Source organism: Mirounga leonina, unplaced genomic scaffold, assembly GCF_011800145.1.
Source record: "Mirounga leonina isolate KUSES-001 unplaced genomic scaffold, KU_Mleo_1.0 Mir_53, whole genome shotgun sequence".
In the NCBI taxonomy this organism is placed as follows: domain Eukaryota; kingdom Metazoa; phylum Chordata; class Mammalia; order Carnivora; family Phocidae; genus Mirounga; species Mirounga leonina.
Window position 1 is genome coordinate 70,892,396 of NW_023270807.1, and position 21,805 is coordinate 70,914,200.

A 21,805-nucleotide genomic window follows, 5' to 3' on the forward strand; every position below is an offset into this window, starting at 1 on the left:
AAATGTGTTGAGTAGTTATGTATTTAAATATAAATTTGTGAAGGGGAAATACTTAGTTTTTTTCTGTTTGTTTAACACAAAGAGTATTATTTGAATTCCCAGTAACAGGTTATTTCTTAACATCAGGGATTTATAGGAGACATTAAACCAACATATAAAAAATACCATCACTCTCTCCCTTTCTCCCAGACCAGGGTTTCTTAACTTTAGCACTTCTGAGATTTGGGGTCAGGTCCTTCTTGGTTAGTGGTAGTAGGGGTGCCGTTCTGTGTGTGGTAGGCTGCTTAGCAGCATCACTAGCCTCTAATCACTGGATGCCGGTAGCATCCCATATCCCAAGTTGTGACATCCAAATCTGTCTCCAGATGTTGCCAAATTTGCCCTGAGGAGCAAAACTGCCACAGTCGAAAACAACTGTCTAGACCATTCTCATTGATATATATGCATATTCTTCTATCTTCAGTTTAAAAAAACATAAAATATGCCCTGATTCTACATTGTCTTCCAGCTAAAACCTCAATTCTCTGAGTACCTTCACAGCTAAAATTCTAGAAAGAGTTGTCTATACTCACTGGTTCCACTACCTCCAGTGAACTCTTCAAAACACTGCAGACGGGCTGGCCACCTTATATTCTTTATCGTCATGACTTGACTATCCACAGAATTGCCCCCCCAGCGACAAACCTCCAGTCTCTTCCCCCTTTCACATCCACTATGCTGTGTATCACGTCCTGTTTAAACCGCCTCATCCCTGCTCTCTGCTCAGAATATATGGGATTTCATGCTTTTCCTGTAGATACATCGAAAAGCTTGCCTCTGTTTTTTTCACATCCAGAAGTGATTAGACTAGAAGATCTCTAAAGTTCTTTCTAGCTCTAATTTTCGGGACCTCCAATTTAAAATATTTCAGTGGAAGATGCAATGAATCCTGCAGTTTTTAGTTAACACAAAATACTTTATTCCCATTTTGAGAGCAATAAGATTGCCAGAACTGTTATTAAAAAGAGGATCATACTAATATTAAAGAAACTCTCATTCATGATGTTCTGTTGTAGTGTTCATTTTGGTGCTGATTCTGATTCTTTGCCTACCTCTAATTGTTTCCATTGCTGGTTTCCCTTCACCTTTCTCTCACTCTACTAAAATATTTTATTGCAGTAAAATATTCACTGTGCTCAAAACCAATACAAAGTAGGTTATCAAAGTATTTTCACACAAATGAAACTGTGTAGTTAAATAATAGCTGTGAATAAACAGCATTAACACAAATTTAGCTTCTAAATCAATATGTAATTTTCTAAGAATTGTTAACAATAGTAAAGGAAAAAATTGTTGATCATCATTGTTGAATTCACTGATTTCCAAAAAAAGAAGAGTCTTTCATTATGTTTAAGACAATTTATTCCAGGGGCGCCTGGGTGGCTCAGTCATTAAGCGTCTGCCTTCGGCTCAGGTCATGATCCCAGGGTCCTGGGATTGAGCCCCGCATCGGGCTCCCTGCTCCGCGGGAAGCCTGTTTCTCCCTCTCCCATTCCCCCTGCTTGTGTTCCCGCTCTCGCTGTGTCTCTCTCTGTCAAATAAATAAATAAAATCTTTAAAAAAAAAAAAAAAAGACAATTTATTCCTTTGAAGAGTAACCAGAGAAAAGCCTGATCCCAGTCCTGTATACTGTAGTCCCATGAACTTTATGATTAAACAGCATATTTTCCAAGCTTCACACCTGTTTCTCTAACAGATTTTTCCTCAATATTAGTGTCAAAGTATACTACATTTCATATTTTTAAAAGTATCTCCATTAGTTTTTAGTCAGTTTGGAACTAATATCCATTGTCTCACGCTTCTTATTAAAGGTTATTGTTTTCCAGCATTTCGTATTAACCCTCCTTTCTTCAGCTATCACTCTGATGGTTTCAACTATCACCTATATACTAATGACCCCCAATTCCTTATCTCTGGGCGTCACTTTTCCCTGACTTACAGAGGCGTATTTCTAAATTCTCCACACCCTGCAGCCCTGGCGTTGCAGGAAACCTGATGTGCTTTTAACAACCCATTAATTTCCCCTCCCATCTTGGTATGCTCCTCTTTCCGTACTCCATAATTCCATTACAACTTTTCCAACGGATCTTGCCCAAGCTAGGAAAATCCATCATCTTCTCTTCCTCTCTCCCCTTCACATCCTAACCTGTCCTTCAGTTTTCTCAGGCTGGTCACCTACCACGTTCCTGCCACCGCCCTTATCATCCCTTGTGTGTACTGCTACGCTCCCATCGCTGCTGGGTATGACAGTGCTTAATGACTGATCCCCCAGCTTCCATCAGCCCTGTAACCCTCAAACCATCCTCCATCTGGCAGTTAACGTTATTGTACCATGCAAGTCATGTCAGTCGGCTCTTGCAGCCTCCAGTGTCACGTAAATCAAATCACTGCTCCAAATGGATTAAAGGCAGAAGTAAAAGTAAGGCAGAGGAGCTTCTGGGATGGAAGGCGCCCGGTGAGCCAGTCCTCAAGGGCAGGGTGTCCTTGCGACTGTCGCACAGGCCTGACGTCAGCCGTTGTCATAGAGACGAGAAGGGGCGAGTTGCACCCGAGTTGGCGGGAGCCGAGTGCCTCCCGCCAGGCTGACCCTTACCAACCCTGCTTAAGGATTCTTTGGGGGGCGAGGAGGCTCTTCCAGGCAAAGTGTGCAGCATCCCTCCCCATCACTGGGTGATTCAGCTCCTCGCCAGTGCTAAGGCCTTGTTGGGGTCGGGGGAGAGGAGTCCATCTTGCAAGATGGTAAATTCGTTGAGGAGAGCAACCGTATCTTTTTCACTGCTGTGTTCCCCGTGCTGCCAGGTACCCCTCCCCCCGCCCCCAATTTGGGAATCACAACCCAACTCTCTGTCATTGGTTTCTTGACCTGAACTGTCACCAACACACCGACTCCCAAATCTTTCCCTGAGACCTCTTTTCTAGAGCCTCATACGGTATTTCCTCCTGCACACAGCTAGCTCTACTCAATATTCTGAAATCAAACTTGATATTCTCCTTCCACCTAGAAACAATACAACCTAACATGCTGGCCGCTTTATATTCTTTATCTTCAGTACTTGACTATCCACTGAATTGCCCCCAGCGACAAACCTCCAGTCTCTTTCCCCTTTCACATCCAGTATGCTGTGCATCACCTCCTGTTTAAACCGCCTCGTTTCTGCTCTCTCCTCCCTTCCCGTTAGGCCGGCATCACTCTTTTCCCTAGGAGTCTCTTAACTCCTCCCCCTGCCCTCACTTTGTACCTCTCCTTCCCTACATGTCTTGCCCACTGCCCTCAGATACTTGGCACAGATTTCCATTTGTCACTTCCTTTAAATATATTTTATGTAATTCACTTATTACTGTTAGGCATACTGTACATACTGCATAGTTAATCACATGCACACAGAATCTCCTTGGCTCCCCACTCCATGTAGCATCCTAAGGCAAATTCCAAAATCTGGTTGCTAAGTTACCTTTTCATCTTCACTCTGCTCCCTACAGAGATGCCCATTAGTCTATTCTTGCCAGAATGAACACCTTCTATTCCTCTATCAGGTTTTTGTTCCTGCTGTTCTCTCAGGAAATAGATGAGTATTTCGCAGACTATAATGTACACTCACACCACCTAGGGATCCTGTTAGAATGGAGATTCTGGTTCAGTAGGTCTGGGTATAACCTTAGATTCTGCATTCTAAACAAATTTTCTGGTGAGGCAGATGCTACTGGTCAGATCACCAATGACAGATTTTAGTAACCCCAAGAGAGAATGTCTTAGTGCAGTTAATTGAAGATTGTTATTCTGAAAAGAAATAAACGTCCCAGCATATTAGGTATGGAAACGAGCTAGGTAGTTAAGAATGTTGCTCACTGGGGAGCCTGCTTCTCCCTCTGCCTGCTACTCCCCCTGCTTGTGCTTTCTCACTCACTCTCTGACAAATAATTAATAAAATCTTAAAAAAAAAAAAAAAGAATATTTAAACTAAAGGAAAAGACTTTGAATTAACTGCTATTAGTTATTAAAGAATTAGGAATATCAAATGAATAGTAAACCCTCAAAACCAGAGTAGATAAGTAGATATGCTATTAAATTTGCTCCAAATTACTGAAGTATTTATTTCTCTTAATATGTAATTTCCTTTTTATGGCTCCCAACACAGACAAGCATTTTAGCCGACATTTTACTTTAAAAATGTCTTATTGGGAGCACCTGGCTGGCTCAGTGGGTAAAGCAGGTGACTCTTGATCTCGGGGCCATGAGTTCAAGCCCCACATTGGGTCTGGAGCTTACTTAAAAAGATAAATTTTAAAAAAAAACATTTAAAAAATGTCTCATCGCCCATGCCAAGGGAAAAAAAAAAAATGGAGAAAGTGTGTATAAAAATGCATAATTGGAGGAAAAAATTCTAACTCAAAAATGAAGAAGGGATATATAAAAGTAAATATGCACTGTCCAGTCAGGTCCACATAATATAGGAAGGAGTTCAAGGAATCAAAAGAATTCTAAATATATTTTTAATTATAAGTCATTGTTTAGTAAACCTCTAGCAAGTCAGAGATTGCTACCAGAATATAAGCATCCTAAAGACAGGGGCTTGGACCATCTAGTTCACTGCTATATACCTCATACCTAAAGTGTTCTGTAAAATATAGTTGAAATAAAGAGTTGAAAGAAAAAAAGAAAATGAGTTTTTTCCAGGTCAGTCTATTTGATCCCACCAGGCTGTGAGGATACTCTGTTTGTAACATTTTCCTTATAACAACAAAAGAATGGCAACATCTCATATCTACCAATAGATGACTATTAATTATTGAACATGCTCCTATTTTAAAAACTAAGCAGATTGCAATGTATTATCTAGAGAAGTTTTAAAAAATCACATTGCAGAAAAGTGTGCCAATATATGCATTTAAATAGAGGGTTCATGGGTATAATATTAATTGCCAAGACTGCTGTTGTAACAATAAACCACAGACGGAGGGCTTAAACACTATAAATATATTTTCTCTTACTTCTGGAGGCTAGAAGTCTGAGATCAAGGTGTCAGCAGGATTGGTTTCTTCTGAGGCCTCTCTTCTTCGCTTGTAGATATGCATCTTCTCCCTATTGTCATCACATGGTCTTCCTTCTGTGTCCTAATCACCTAATTATGTGTCGTAATCAGTTCTTATGTGGACACCAGTCGTATTGGATTAGGCCCACCCTAATGGCCGCATTTTAACTTGATCACCTCTTCAAAGGCCCTGTCTTCAAGTACAGCCACATTCTGAATTATTCTGAGATACCAGGGGTTAGGGCTTCCACGTATGAATTTGAGGAGAGCACGGTTCAGCTCCTAACAGGTATTACATACGCCAAAACTCATCACATTGTATGCTGGCAATATGTGCAGTTCATTGTGTATCAGTTATACCTCAGTAAATGTGTTTTTTAAAAGGGAGCGGAAAGGAGTATATATTTGCTTTATCTGCATAAAAGAGTGGTTACCTTTCTGTAGAACAGGTAAGTGCATAGCAGAGAGAGTTCAAAAATGGGACTTTTGATATATGTAAGTATATTACCGATTCAAAAAAAATCACATAAATACATACTACTTAAACATTAAGATAGTAACACCAAGCACATTGGGAGTTGGGGGAACAGGTGTGAGCGGCCACGTGAGCCACATTCAGGCAGCTGTGGGCTGAGGTCAGTGGTCACGCACAGGTACACAAAACTCTTCTTAACAAAATTCTCGTTCTCTGTGGCAAGATTTTCTTATCTAAGGTAAGTTACAGAACTTACCTTTGTTTAAGATTGTTAGCCGTACCCTTAACTGTGTCATTTCCCCATAGTTATTTTGGAACTCTTTTACTAAAATTTTACCATTTTGTGTTTTTACTTTTCTTGTCCATATGCTCTTACAATAAGAAAATAAAAAGTTTGATTTACTAATTGCTTTAATTGATTGCTCTTCCATCTCTCTGTCCAACCCTTATCTGTTTCCTAATTTTATTCAGTCAGTTTTGGGGGAATGTGTATGTTACAGGAACAAGTTTGAACTTTGGTGTATGAGTTTTTTTCTCCTTCATGGTTATAACCCAAACATCCATTAATCATTAAGTTAGAAGATTTGAGGAATAATTTGGACATCTTACAGAACTTAGGTACAAAAAATTTTTCTGAATATATATTTTCATAGGAAGAGTTCTTAAATTAATGCATTCTACCCAGTCCAAAAAAAAAAAAAAAGTTTTAAATTAAAGCTGTAACATAATTGACTTGTATGAAAATAATACTGGTTTGCATTTTTCATAGTATAGCGCTGTTTTATCAATCTGAGCAAGATTGTAAAAACAATAAACTTTATAAAATGAAGTTCAAAATGCATTCTAAAGTCTACCTTTTTTTTTTTTTTTAATCCATTGCTGACCTATTCTTAATATAATGGAGGGGAGTAAACAGCACTGCATTTGAGCATTATAGGAGGATACCAGATAAAAATTTCTCTTTTGCTATAGTTGTATTTGTTTATAGTTGTATCCATGAGCCATATCCAGGTCCAGGAATCCAAATTTAGAGATGGTTTATGGTTCTGTCTTACCCTCTGGTCTTCTAGCCCCATTTTGAAGTCCTAAGGTAAACTGTGCAGTTTGGTTAATAATAAATTACTTGCCAGCTTTGAGATCTTGAGCAAAATAACTTCCCTGATCTTCCTTTTCCTCAAATAAGAGGCTTGTTGTGAGGATGAAATAATATATACCTCCCCCATTATTAACATCCTCCCCACAGAGTAGTACATTTGTTTCAGTTGATGAACCTACATTGACACATTATTATCACCAATAATGGGGGAGGCCATGCATGTGCAGAGCCAGGGGGTATAGTAGAAATCTCTAGACCTCTCAGTTTTGCTGCTGACCTAAAACTGCTCTAAAAAGATCATTTGAAAAATCCTACATATACGAAAAATGATAGATCTGTGGATCGAGATCTCCACGAAGGACCTGTAATGACATAGGTGCTCACTGAATGCTAGCGCCTGTCCCCACATGGTTCCATCTCGTACATACCCTGCAGCCGTGTGCGGTGCGGTCTGCCCAAATGGGTGCTCTCACTTGGTTAAAAGGTATATGATTGTCAAACTCTATTTTCAGAAAATGATGAGGAGCAGGAAGCACTGCCATCTCTTGATAAACCTGGCTGGTACTCTCAAGGGAATGCTGTCCACCTTTATGAACTTCTGAAGAAAATGACTGGCAAAAATGAACCCAAGGTATTTTCTGATTGAGGTGGGGTTCTTGATGCCCACTTGCAGACATGAACCATTATAAATTAAAACCATAATTCTAAATGCATTCAGCTTAGTTATCTATGGGGAAATCATCTACCTCTGCCTATCTGCCAATCTTTTACCTCTTCTGCTTAAATAAGCCTTCTCTCTGTGATCTAGGCTGGACCTTTATCTGTAACAGAGAAGAGCAAAGATTCCAAGCAGGGAGCCACAGTTCTAGGGGATACACTGGATTAGTGTGTGGGATACCTGAGGAATAATATCGTGATAACAGTCCATCAAACGAATTTTATATGTAAAACAAACATTAATTGAAATTACACCACACACTAGCCTAAAGACACGCTTGCTTTTGATATCCTGGTCACATTGTTGATGTTGGACATTGGTGCATTTTTTATAGCAGGACACTTTCTTCTAAACAATGTTTACCAGAGAGATCGTGGGTAACTGACACCTGCTCCATCGGCTCCCACATTGCCATAGCCCCCTGGGAACTCTTGAGGGGTTTAATAGAGCATCCTGACTTGGAGGTTCTAGTTCATACTCCCTTATCGTTTTCTCAGGTAAATGTAAATTGAGGGGTGTGGATTAGATCTATGGGGCTTTGCCTCAGAATACCTGGGGAGCCTCCCAGAGTCCACTTGCCCAACCTCACCCCCCCCACCCCCGTCAGATTGTTTCAGCCAGTCTGGGTAGGTCCCAGAAACTCTTGGAAAAGCAGTTGTGATGTGTACTCCTGCGAATATAACCCATTGTAACAAGTCATCTCTACTTCTCCACCAGTTCTTCAATTCTAAAGGCAGCTTTAACTGTAAACATATAGACTCTGGCTTCTTCAGGAAACTGAATAAAATCAGCCTCTGCCTTTCTTCGGCCTGCAAATGCACTGTGTCACTTCTTACAGCAAACCTGGTGCCCCACAAACCAAAGGGGGCAAGTTGACAGTCGCCTGTGAGGTAGTCAAGGAAGTTTAAGATGTTTATGTAACTTTCGTCCTATTCTAATAGGTATTGAGGAATTTTTTTTCTGCTTCATGAAGTGAACACCACTTTCTTTCACAGTTCTCATGCCTCAAATAGAATTTGCTATCTGACTTACAGGTCGTTTACTTTGGTGACAGCATGCATTCAGACATTTTCCCAGCCCGTCATTATAGTAATTGGGAGACAGTTCTCATCCTGGAAGAGCTCAGAGGGGACAGAGACAGGAAGCCTGAAGAATCAGAGCCTCTAGAGAAGAAAGGAAAATATGAGGTAAGGGTTTCCTTCTGCTCCTCCCTGGAAGGAACAACCTTTATGTTTGACATATCTTAAAAAGTGCGTGTGCCAAGAGCGACGAAATCTGTTGGCACTTATGGTGATCTTCTTGCTATCTCAGCTCTGTTTTTAATCTTGTTGATAATTTTTAAATAATGCCAAGATGACACTGACCATCTGTCTTCCCAGCTCTCTTGCTTTCATCAAGTGCTATGACACCATGGGTGTTTTTTGGCTAATGCTGAGGCGACCAGATCCTGACTCACTATAGTCATACCCTATGTCTCTTTTGCTTGGCCATGAAAGCTCTTCTGCTCTTTCTTCATGAGTATAAGTTAATAAATTGGTAGCTCCTTTAGACTTGCTCCTGAGCTGCCAAGAATAAAACTTAGGTGAAAACTTGAGGTAAAATATGTCATAAATCTGAAAAGGGTAAATAGTATATAAAAGCAAAAAAGAAGAAAGATCAGCAAATAATATGCATTTCTAAATTCATTCCAGTGGAACAGATAAAGAAGGAAAAATTCAAGTCAAGAAACAAAAAATAACAATAAAAAGAAATGAGCTATTAAGCCACACAGAGACATGGAGGAATCTAAAGGGCATACTACTAAGTGAAAGAAACCAATCTAAAAAGACTATATATTGTATGATTTCAGCTATAGGACATTCTAGAAAAGGCAAAACTACAGAAAATAAAAAGACCAGTGGTGCCAGCGGCTCAGGAGGGAGGAAGGTGAATAAATGGAGCACAAGGGATTTTTATGGTCGTGAAACTCTTCTGCACGATACTGTAATGGTGGAAACATGACATTATGCATTTGTCAGAACCCAAAGAACTATCCAACATAAAATGTTAACCCTAATGTAAACTACAGACTTTCATTAGTACTGGTTAATTCGTGATAACAAATGTTAATAATAGGAGAGACAGTGGGGGGAAGGGGAGGCAGGAGGGGGACAGACGTATGAGGACTTTCTGTACTATCTGCTTTGTTTATCTGTAAACCTAAAGTCTATTTATTTAAAAAGTAATAATAACTATAAGTAGACCCAACAAAATGTTAGATGTTAGATGTTTCCATTGAGTAGCATTTAGTCTTCAACATGACATTGGAAGTTCTTTGGACTATTTGAGTTAGGAAGAGCTTTAAAGCAGTCTTATAGGAGGTAGGCCTTGTATCCTGAGTGACTTTGGAGAAGGTTTTCACTAAAGAGAAATTAGGAGATTTGGTTTCTTCAGAATGATTTGAGAATTACAGTTACTGTATTAAGAAAATGAAGAATCCATGGGAAAGTTTCCTCCAACATTTATAATAAACAGTAGCCCCATCCTTTTCCCATGACCCCTTTCTCTTGTTAATTAGTTACAAACACATGAACAGAGTTCATAATTGACTTTTAGACAGGAAATGATGCGTCAACAGCTTGAAAGTTTTATTTCCTAAGACAGAATTGGAATAATGTCCCTTTCCTATCAAACTCTACCTCCCCAACCCACCCTGCTCCACTGAACATGAACGAGGAAGCAAGGAACAGGATGGTTTGGCCGAGTGACAAGGTTAGAATAAAGCCCTCAGAAGGTTCCAGTTTTAGCCCTGAACTGTCTTCCCATCTCATACTGTTAAGATTCCAGGAAAAGTGGAGTTGTGGCAGATGGATTCCCCTGTTCTGCTGGGGTCTGAGGCAGGTGTTTTGCTGCAGGATTCCCAGCTGTGGCCTAAAGCATTATGTTGAAAAAGCAGAGTATTCTTGTGCAACTTGACTCCAAAGTTATCCTGGTCAGACTGAATGCCACCATGTTTTTGTAGTTTGTTTTGAGGCAGTATTTGTATTGATGGGCACATCCTTAGCAAATGTTTCAGGACAACTTAGTTTTCTCTACTTTAAGGACAATCTTCTAATCATACATCTTTCTGCTTATATTTAAAAGCAGATTTAAAATTTATTAAAAACAATTGTGGGTGGGGCGCCTGGGTGGCTCAGTCGGTTAAACGGCTGCCTTCGGCCCAGGTCATGATTCCAGGGTCCTGGGATCGAGCCCCACATCGGGCTCCCTGCTGAGCGGGGAGCCTGCTTCTCCTTCTCCCTCTATCTGCCGCTCCCCCTGCTTGTATTCTCTCTCTAATAAAAAATAAAAAATCTTTAAAAAAAAAAATTGTGGGTTTTTTTTTTTTTAATTATCTTCTAACACAACCTAGGACCACGACTTCTAAAAGCCAGACTGCTTTCATATTTAAGTTCCCCTGTATTCCTATACACAGAGCACTTTTTCCATCAGCACATCAAAGCCTGGTATAAGTACAGCATGTCATGAGAATTCAGATTCTTTCCTGCTTCCCTGTGGAGGAGACAGGAATACAGACATCCTCAGTTGCTATAGGAGGAGGGAAACAGTCCATAAAGAGAGCTAAACAGAAAGCATCTTGTGAGGGTTCTTCTGTTGATTTTGTAATTATTAAGAAAAATGTCATTTCATTTTTCTAACCAAGTGTCATACACAGAATATATATCACATGCAGTGTTTTAGTGAGTACAAAACCTGAATGCAAAGGGATTTAATTCCTTGTTCTAGTGAATTTTATGCAGCTTAAGTGAACTTCTAACAGTATAATTTAAAAACAAATCAGATCATTTCAGGATTGATGCACTCACTGAACAAAAACATTTACTACATTCTGTAGAGATTAGCATTTTGTTTCACTTAGGCTTGAATTCAGTTTCTCGGATAGTTACAGTAATTTCACCCTCCATAAAACCATCTGGAATGTGAAGGTCACTTTTACTTCCCTTCATTTGTGACAGGAAACTCAAGATAAGGACGGAGAATATCTCAAATGGCACTCTAAAGGCTTAAATAAGAAATTTTTTTCGAAAATCTTACTGCATCTGTTGATTATCCACTCTACTATATTGGAGCATAACAGATAAGCAAAAATGGCCCATTTTAATAATTAAAGTAAACCTAGTTAAGGAGAGAGATTAAGGAAGAATAATTTGTTTCCATTTATCTATGTTTTGGGAAATAAAAGTCACTTCATTAATCCTGTAATTACTTGGACAGTCTTAAATCTCATAAGATTAGCCTTCAAAGGGAGCTCTCCTCTTTAGCTTCCTTCATTACTATTCTCATCTGTTTCTTCATTTTAACTCAAAACAAATAAAAATGTATTCTTCAGCTTTTTAGAGTAACATATTATGAAATTTAGGTGCCAAAATAATTCATTTTAATGATGGAAATTCTCAGCAAACCAGAAGGGGCCAGCCTTTTAACTAGAGAAACGCTATCCAACAAAACCCAGTGAGAATATAATCTGTAATGGAAAAATTTAATGAGGAAAAAAAGCCATACTTAATGGAGACACATGCTCTTCAAGGTTCTGAGCTAGACAAAGGATATCTGTTATTAATTATATTGTGTAACAGAGCGGTGGCCAACACCACAAGAAAAAGAAATACAGAATTAAGGTTAGAAGATACAAAATTGTGATTATTTCAGAGTTGTATGGTCATTAGCATAGACCACCTTAGGAAATCAGCAAACTATTATAACTAAGAAGAGAGTTGTGAAAATGCTGGATCCAAATCAGTATTCAGAAATCAATAGCTTGGGCGCCTGGGTGGCTCAGATGGTTAAGCGTCTGCCTTCAGCTCAGGTCATGATCCTAGGGTGCTGGGATCGAGTCCTGCATCAGGCTCCCTGCTCAGCAGGGAGCTTGCTTCTCCCTCTTCCGCTTCCCCTGTTTATGCTCTCTCTCTCTCTGTCAAATAAATAAATAAATAAAATCTTAAAAAAAAAATCAATAGCTTGGGGCACGTGCGTGGCTCAGTCAGTTAAGTGGCTGACTCTTGATTTCGGCTCAGGTCATGATCTCAGGGTCATGAGATCGAGCCCCGTGTCAGGCCCCGCACTGGGTGTAGAAATGCTTAACATTCTCTGTCTCCCTCTCCCTCTGCCCCTCCCCGCTTGCATTCTCTCTCTCTCTCTCTTAAAAGAATCAGAGGCGCCTGGGTGGCTCAGTTGTTAAGCGTCTGCCTTTGGCTCAGGTCATGATCCCGGGGTCCTGGGATCGTGTCCTGCATCGGGCTCCTTGCTACACACGGAGCCTGCTTCTCCCTCTGCCTGCCGCTCCCCCTGCTTGTGCTTATTCTCTGTCTCTCTCTCCCTCTCTCTCTCTGACAAATAAATAAATAAAATCTTTTAAAAATAGAAAAAAAAATGACTTTGTATCATTATTAAATATTTTTGTTCAAGATACCTGGAATACTGTTAACCAGTGGGTAAAAGACAGGGAAAAGGGTCTTACAACACCCATCTAGATGGAACCTTATGAAATTGCCCTTTTTCGTATGTCTAAAATAGTTGAACATCAGGACTTTCTTATGGTTGAACCTAATAAAAACCAACAGTGAATTTATATCTGTTGAAGTAAGAAACTGGAAAAGGTATCCAGCAGTTGACTGACAGGGAAAGCTTACACAGGAGGAGATACCTATCCTCACTAGTAATCCATGAAGCACAAATTAAAACAATGGTGATATTGATACCACCTGCAAGCAATCAGACTGATAAAAGTCTGGATTTTTAAATTGATTTACTAATAAAATAGTCTGAGATACATTTCTATGAGTTAGATTAGAAAAACATAAACTGGGATGAATATTGTTCACTAAAGCTTCACTCCATTAGACAACTCTGTACTATAATGAAATACACTTTAATCTTTATTTTAGTAAACAATTATTTGGCATTTCAGTCAGAAACAAACACTGTTTCATTAAGAATTACGCCTCCGGTGCACCTGGCTGACTCACTCAGAAGAGCATGACACTCTGGTCTCGGGGTCGCGAGTTCGAGCCCCACATTGGGTGTAGAGATTACTTGAATAAATAAAACTTAAAAAAAAAAAAGAATTATGCCTGGAACATAACCACTACCCTTTAGAAATTCCCAGAATGAAGAGTATATCTGGGGCAGGGACTGTGGTTAGGCCTACTAGAGATACTTCTCTCTCAGTACTCCAGTGGGTAGCTAAAAAATAAAGCATATTTTTTAAAAGAACCAGTAATTTGAATTTATATCAGTTTGTTGGCTTTATGTTCCAGATACATTGAAAGCGATAAATAATAATTGTGTCCTCATTCCCTTCTAAAAAAATCTTCCAAAAAAAAAAACAAATAAGAAAATTAGACCAAGTTGTTTTTTTACTACCCATTAGACAAAATAATAATAATAAAATTAGGGAGTTAAGTGTGGGGGAAAAAATTTACCCTTCTAGATTGCTGTGTTTGGGGTAGTTTTTAAATTAAAACCAATTGACCATTTTTTTTTTAAAAGCCAGTTCCCACTTAAGATGAAGGATAGTTCATAAGGAAATGTTATTCCTTTTCAAAAAATGTAGTCCACTCAAAGCCTGTTCACCATGTAATGGAAATGTTACTTGACTTTGATGATTTGACTATTTTGGCGACTGCTGCAGCTATGTAATTTTTCAGTTTTATCTATAGTAATAGTAAATATTTGAATACCACTGCTTTGAAGACATTTTCTCTTTTATTCTCATAAAAGGTATAATGAGTTTGGAGTTAGATTCCTTCAAATTACTTTCTATGAGACATTTTTTTTGTTAGGTTTTTTTCTCAGCGCTCTTTTGTAGTTAGTTTTGTCAATAAAAATAAGTTACAAGTTAGGTAGAGGAAACTGGTTATATTCAGGGCTTTTTGTCGTTCTTGAAAACGTCTTACTTTTCCATGGTGGTCAGTGACCCTAACATGATTATTCATACACGTACTTTTTTTTTTCCTTTTTCAAGACTGTAAATGGATCATTTCTAATTTATATAAGTATGGAGAGAAAGAGAGATCCAATATAACTTAGTTTCCATATGTATAATACTCTCTCTTATATAGATTCATCCTTAATTAAATCTACTTACACTGTAATTGAGAAATAAGATTTGGTAGCTCTGTGTATGTGTGTACATATACATACAAATTTTTCAGAGCAATACTCAAAATTTTTATCACAAGTGTCAAACATAAGAGCTTATTGGATTAGCAGAGATATCTTAATAAGACCATTCATTATTAAAAAGTCAGTCTAACACCAGTCTCTTGTTCAGCATATACATATACTGTTTTTAATTTATGCAAGCCTCTTTGCTAAGAATATCAGAGACTTCTGCTTCAGTCACACACAGTTCCTTCTTTTTTTTTTTTTTTTTTAGATTTTATTTGTCAGAGAGAGAGAGTACAAGCAGGGGGAGCGGCAGGCAGAGGGAGAAGCAGGCTCCCTGCTGAGCAAGGAGTCCGATGCGGGACTCGATCCCAGGACCCTCTGCCTGCCGCTCCCCCTGCTTGTGTTCTCTCTCTCTTACAAATAAATAAATAAAATCTTTAAAAAAAATTTAAAAGATGACAGATTTTATAACCCAGATTATATGGATATGATGGGAGTCTTTACAATTCTTACTTTTATTCCATATCCATAAAATACTGAGAAGTATTTTTTAATGAATCTTTTAGTCTACAATTTTTATATCCCTGCTCTGACTTAGACATTAAGTCTTGAAGTTACAATAATATATAAGAAAGTTCCTAATCTTCTATAGTTCATTGTCTGCCAGAAGTGAAAAGTAATTAAATAGTACGATAATTTAAAGTTAGCATGAGTAGTAGTATATTAGGAATAAACTCAGGGTGGGAAAATGGAGAAGACCTCATCGATTACCTGAGAGTGGGACAGTTAAGGAAAATGTCCTAGATGGCATCCAGGCCAGATCCCAAAGGATGAGAAAGGGTTCCCAAACAAAACCAGGGGAGGATACTCTTCTTATTATTTTTTTTTTAGGGAGAGAGCATTGGGCGGGATGGGAGGGGGGTGGTTGGCAGAGGGAGGAGAGAGAGAATCTTAAGCAGGCTCTATGCTCATCAGCACAGAGCCCAATGCAGAGCTCGATCTCACCACCCTGACTGACATCATGACCTGAGCAGAAATCAAGAGTCAGATGCTTAACCAGCTGAGCCACCTAGGTACTCCCAGAGGAGGAAAGAACTTCTAAGCTTTGTTTTCCTTTTTATATAGTATCTGGTTTGGTTAAAGGTAAACTACTGAAATTCCTAGAGTTTTTCTATTTGATTTACTTAATGGGGGAAAAACTTACAACATTGAAAATTAATCATAGGTTTCATTGTTCTCTTGTTTCAGGGATCAAAGGCAAAGCCTCTAAATACATTATCTAAAAAGTGGGGCTCTTTTTTTATTGATTCAGTTTCGGGACTGGAAAATACAGAAGACTCATTGGTTTATACATGGTCTTGTAAGAGAATCAGTACTTACAGCACTATTGCAATTCCAAGTATTGAGGCAATAGCAGGTAAGCAGAAAAATACTTATAAAACTTTAGCTGTTACTAAACAGTAATGACTGTAAGTACTAGAATTCTTGCCTTTGAAAGAAGAAAATCTTCCCATGGCATTTATTTTTCTTGGGATACACCTACGTTATGGCAACCTAGGTAATTAGGACCTGCCTGTCTCCTGGAGCCAACTACAAAAACTGGATTTTTTTTTTTTTTAAGTCTGCTTGGAGTCATAGGATAAAAGGAAAAATTACCAGGACAGGGTCCTGAAGAAGCCACGTAAGGTGTACCTGACTTTTGGAGCTGCTTTTCCCTTAGTGTTTGGTGTTTGCTAATTCTAAAGAGGGCACCAGGGGAAGTAAATGGACCTTTCATTAGCTTCCTGAGCCTACAGGCATAGGAAGTGGAAGGTAAGGTCTGCCAGAGGAGGGGTGGACCTGATGGACTCTCTTAATCTGTGTTGAGACCCTGAATTTACCTTAAAGATAACTAAAGCTCAGTGTTAGATCAGCTGAATCCCTAAAACTGGATTGAGAATATTCTCTAGAGGAAGGTAACATCAGTCTAGGACTCATATTATTTCTAAAAACAATATAAGGTTCAGCACATAATGAAAAATAGCTAGGCCCACATGGGTATGAGACTATACACTAACAGAAATAACAAAATTAAAAAAAAAAAGAAAGAACGAAATTTACTATTGCCAAGTACAGAAAAGAAAGGACTGAGAAATTTAGTAGAGACATAAAAACAATAAAGAGAATAGATGTTTGAAATATTAGAAAATCAAAATTAAAAATTAATGGATGTTTAAAGCAGATTAGACACAGTTAAAAAGTTAATTAGTGTTCATAGCAGCAATGTCCGCAATAGCCAAACTGTGGAAAGAGCCGAGATGCCCTTCAACAGATGAATGGATAAAGATGTGGTCCATATATACAATGGAGTATTACTCAGCCATCAGAAAAGATGAATACCCAACTTTTACATCAACATGGATGGGACGGGAGGAGATTATGCTAAATGAAATAAGTCAATCAGAGAAAGTCAATTATCATATGGTTTCACTTATTTATGGAACATAAGGAATAGCATGGAGGACATTAGGAGAAGGAAGGGAAAAATGGCTGGGGGGAATTGGAGGGAGAGATGAACCATGAGAGACTATGGACCTGAGAAACAAACAGGGTTTTAGGGGGGAGGGGGGATTGGTTAGCCCGGTGATGGGTATTAAGGAGGGCACATACTGCATGGAGCGCTGGGTGTTATACGAAAACAATGGATCGTGGATCACTACATCAAAAACTAATGATGTATTGTATGGTGACTAACATAACATAATAAAATTAAAAACTACAAAAAAAAAAAAAAAAGTTAATTAGTGCACTGGAAGACAGGCCAAAGAAAATATCCAGAATGAAGCATGAAGAAAAAAAAAAGAAAAAAGCAAGATACAGAAAAAAGGAAGATAAAGAAGAGGGACTAAGCAACATAGGAGATACACTGAGAAGGAATAAGATTTCTATAATTGGAAACCCCAGGAGATGAGAGAATAAGCCAGAAGCAATAGCTACAACTTTCCAAAAATGATGAAAAGAAATAAGCCAAAGGCGTAAGAAGTCCAAATAACTGAAACAAAATAAATAAAAACAAATCCAAAGTTAACTGCTAAAAACCAAAGATAATTAAGAAATATTAAAAGCAGCCAGAGAATTAAAAACATTGATTTCAAAGGAGTAAGAGTTAGACTGACATCTGACTTCTCCCAAAAACAAAAAAGCCAACACAGTAGAACAGTATCTTTAAATTGCTGAAAGACAATGGCTATCAATCTTGATGGTAGTCAACATCCAGTAAAGATATCATTAAAGAATAAAAGAAAAGTATTTTATTTTTTTTTAAGATTTTTATTTATTGAATGATTGATTTGACAGAGAGAGACAGCGAGAGAGGGAACACAAGCAGGGGAAGTAGGAGAGGGAGAAGCAAGCTTCCCACTGAGCAGGGAGCCCGATGCGGGACTCGATCCGAGGACCCTGGGACTATGACCTGAGCCGAAAGCAGATGCTTAACCGACCGAGCCACCCAGGTACCCCAACAAAAGTATTTTTAGACAGTCAAAAATGGAGGAAATTTATCTCTAGAAGACCTACACTAAAGAAAATACTAGTGTACTGTTCTTCAGGCAAAAGAAAGAATGATCCCTGTTGGAAGACTGAAAATGCGAGAAAGAATATACAGCAACAAAGGGATAAGCTACATGAATAAATTAAATGAACATTTCTGTTGGAAAAATTTTTTAAAAGTCCTGACAGTTTTAAATAAAGAATTTTTTTATTTTTATTTATTTATTTATTTATTTTGAGAGAGAGAGAATGTGTGGGTGAGTGGGCGTTGGGGGATGGGGACAGAGGAAGAGAGAGATAATCTTAAGCAGGCTCCAATCCCGCATGGAGCCCAACATGGGCCTGTATCTCACAACCCTGAGATCATGACCTGAGCCAAAATCAAAAGTCGGACACTTAACCAACTGAGCTACCCAGTTGCCCCTAAAGAAAGAATTTTAAAACATGAAAGACTCCACCAAAAAACTGCTAGAACTGATACAGAAATTCAACAGAGTCACAGTATATAAAATCAATACAGAGAAATCAGTTACATTTCTCTACACTAACAGTGAAGCAAAAGAAAGAGAAATCAAGGAATGGATCCCATGTACAATTGGACCAAAAACCATAAGATACCTAGGAATAAATGTAACCAAAGAGGTAAAGGACCTGTACTTGAAAACTATAGAACACTTAAGAAAGAAATTGTGGAAGACACAAAGAAATGGAAAAACATTCCATGCTCATGGATTGGAAGAACAAATATTGTTAAAATGTCTATGCTACTCAAATCAATCTATACATTCAATTCAATCCCTATCAAAATGCCATCAGCATTTTTCACAGAGCTAGAATAAACAATCCTAAAATTTGTATGGAACCAGAAAAGTCCCTGAATAGCCAAAGTAATGTTGAAAAAAAACAAAGCTGGAGGCATCACAGTTCCACACTTCAACCTGTATTACAAAGCTGTAATCATCAAGACAGTGTGGTGCGGGCACAAAAACAGACACATAGATCAATGGAACAAAATAGGAACCCAGAAATGGACCCTCAACTCTATGATCAACTAATCTTTGACAAAGCAGGAAAGAATATCCAATGGAAAAAAGACAGTCTCTTCAACAAATGGTGTTGGGAAAATTGAACAGCCACATGCAGAAGAATGAAAGTCAACTACTTTCTTACACCGTACACAAAAATAAACCCAAAATGGATGAAAGACCTAAATGTGAGACAGGAACCCATCAAAATCCGAGTAGAGAACACAGGCAGCAACCTCTTTGACCTCAACCACAGCAACTTCTTGCTAGACACGTCTCCAAAGGCAAGGGAAACAAAAGCAAAAATGAACTACTGGAACTTCATCAAGATAAAAAGCTTTTGCACACCAACAGAAACAGTCTACAAAACTAAAAGGCAACCTACAGAATGGGAGAAGATATTCGCAAATGTCTTATCAGATAAAGTATCCAAAATCTATAAAGAACTTATCAAACTCAACACCCAAAAAAACAAAAAATCTGGTCAAGAAATGGGCAGAAGACACGAACAGACATTTCTCCAAAGAAGACATACAAATGGCCAAAAGACACATGAAAAAATATTCATCATCACTTGGCATCAGGGAAATACAAATCAAACCACCATGAGATACGACCTCACACTGGTCAGAATGGCTAAAATGAACAACTCAGGAAACATAGATGTTGGCGGGGATGCAGAGAAAGAGGGACCCTCTTACACTGTTGGTGGGCATGCACACTGGTGTGGCCACTCTGGAAAACAGTATGGAGGCTCCTCAAAAAGTTAAAAATAGAGCTACCCTATGACCCAGCATTGCACTCCTAGGTATCTATCCAAAGGATACAAAAATAGTGATTCGAAGGGGCATATGCACCCCAATGTTTATAGCAGTACTATCAACAATAGCCAAAATATGGAAAGAGCCTAGATGTCCATCAACAGATGAATGGATAAAGATGTGGTGTGTGTGTGTGTGTATATATATATATATACACACACATATATATACACACACACACACACAATGGAACACTACTCAGCCATCAAAAAGAATGAAATCTTGTCATTTGCAAAGACATGGATGGAACTAGAGGGTATTATGCTAAGCAAAATAAGTCAAAGACAAATACCACATGACTTCACTCATATGTGGAATTTAAGAAAACAAAATAGATGAACATAGGGGAAAGGAAGGAAAAATAAGATGAAAACAAAGAGGGAGGCAAACCATGAGAAACTCTTAACTATAGGAAACAAACTGAGGGTTGCTAGAGGGGAAGTGGGGATGGGGATGGGGTAACTGAGTGATGGGCATTATGGAGGGCACTTGAAATAATGAGCACTGGGTATTAGATGCAACTGGTGAATCACTAAATTCTACCTCCAAAACTAATAATACAGTATATGTTAATTAAATTTAAATTAAAATATATTTTTTTTAAATGATGCCAATGGCAGTGGGACAGTTGGAATTAAAATGCCCTAGCATCCTTGTATTATATCAAACTTATATGGTAAGGAATAAGAGTATGTTAGGTATTATGCATGTTGTAATCGCTAGGATAACTACCAAAGAAACTGTAATGAGATACATACTAGGATAAAATCTAAAAGAAAACAAAAATGGAAAGAAAAGAGTATGAAAAATAAACAAGGTATGGAGAATATTCAGGAAGATGACAGATTTAAAGCTGAGTAATTATATTAAGTATAGATGACAAAAATCTCTGATTAAAGTCCTGAATGAAATAATGAAACCCAACTATGGGCTGTTCAGAAAAGACATCTCTGAAATATAAGGACACAGAAAGTTTGAATATCAAAAGATGGCAAGAGCTAATACCATGTTAATGGTAACTAAGAGAAAGAGTTAGCTACAATAATGTGAAACAAAATAGACATTAAGGAAAAAAATCCATTATTAACATGAAAGAGAATTACTTCATAATAGTAAATTCGGTTCTCAGAAATATGTATCTGAAAGTCTGAGGTATTCACAGGGCCCCTGATTAAGGTCAGAACTTAAATCCCTCCATTTTCTTTTTTTTTTTTTTTTTAAGATTTTATTTATTTATTCATGAGAGACAGAGAGAGAGAGGCAGAGGGAGAAGCAGGCTCCCAAGGAGCAGGAAGCCCGATGCGGGACTCGATCCCAGGACCCTGGGATCATGACCTAAGCCGAAGGCAGACGCTTAACCATCTGAGCCACCCAGGTGCCCAAATCCCTCCATTTTCTTAAAACTAGGAAACTGCTGAAAAATCCACTCTGCTTTGCAGAGGTATATGTTTTTGCTCATTAGTTGCCTGAAGTTCCCCTCAGAATTTGGCAACACGCTTGAGAAGGAAACCAGCTGAGTCCGGTTCTCCACCCATTCCTTTACCGCAGATTCTTAGCCCCTCAATTTTTGACTGCACCCCTTCAAGACTGCCAAAAGCTCTGCTAGTTTTGCTGCTTCTAACTGCCCCTGCCTCCAGGAAGAATTCAGGTGCCTGAAGGAAAAAGCTGTGACAGAATGTCAGCTCACTCTCTGCTTGCTAGGCCTTCCCAGGAACTGAGTTCTCAGGTCTTAGGTTGCCTCTCCAGTGACTTCACCCTGATGTTTGTATTTTATTCAGCTTTCCTAGTTGTCCTAGCTCCAGTTTATAAGCAGAAGTCTACTTACGTTTTTGTTTTGTTTTGTTTTTTTAAAGATTGTATTTATTTATTTGACAGAGAAAGACACAGCGAGAGAGGGAACACAAGCAGGGGGAGTGGGAGAGGG

At 38.5% G+C, this 21,805-nt stretch overlaps 1 protein-coding gene across 1 annotated transcript in view; it reads left to right on the forward strand.

The window, feature by feature from the left end:
- The window catches only part of NT5DC1 (5'-nucleotidase domain containing 1), a 145,637-nt gene that overhangs the window by 120,394 nt on the left and 3,438 nt on the right, over nt 1-21,805 (forward strand). The window contains exons 9-11 of the mRNA XM_034990335.1: nt 7,153-7,271; nt 8,393-8,545; nt 15,756-15,924. Of these exons, the coding sequence (XP_034846226.1) occupies nt 7,153-7,271; nt 8,393-8,545; nt 15,756-15,924 (441 nt within the window). The remainder of the gene's footprint in view (nt 1-7,152; nt 7,272-8,392; nt 8,546-15,755; nt 15,925-21,805) is intronic.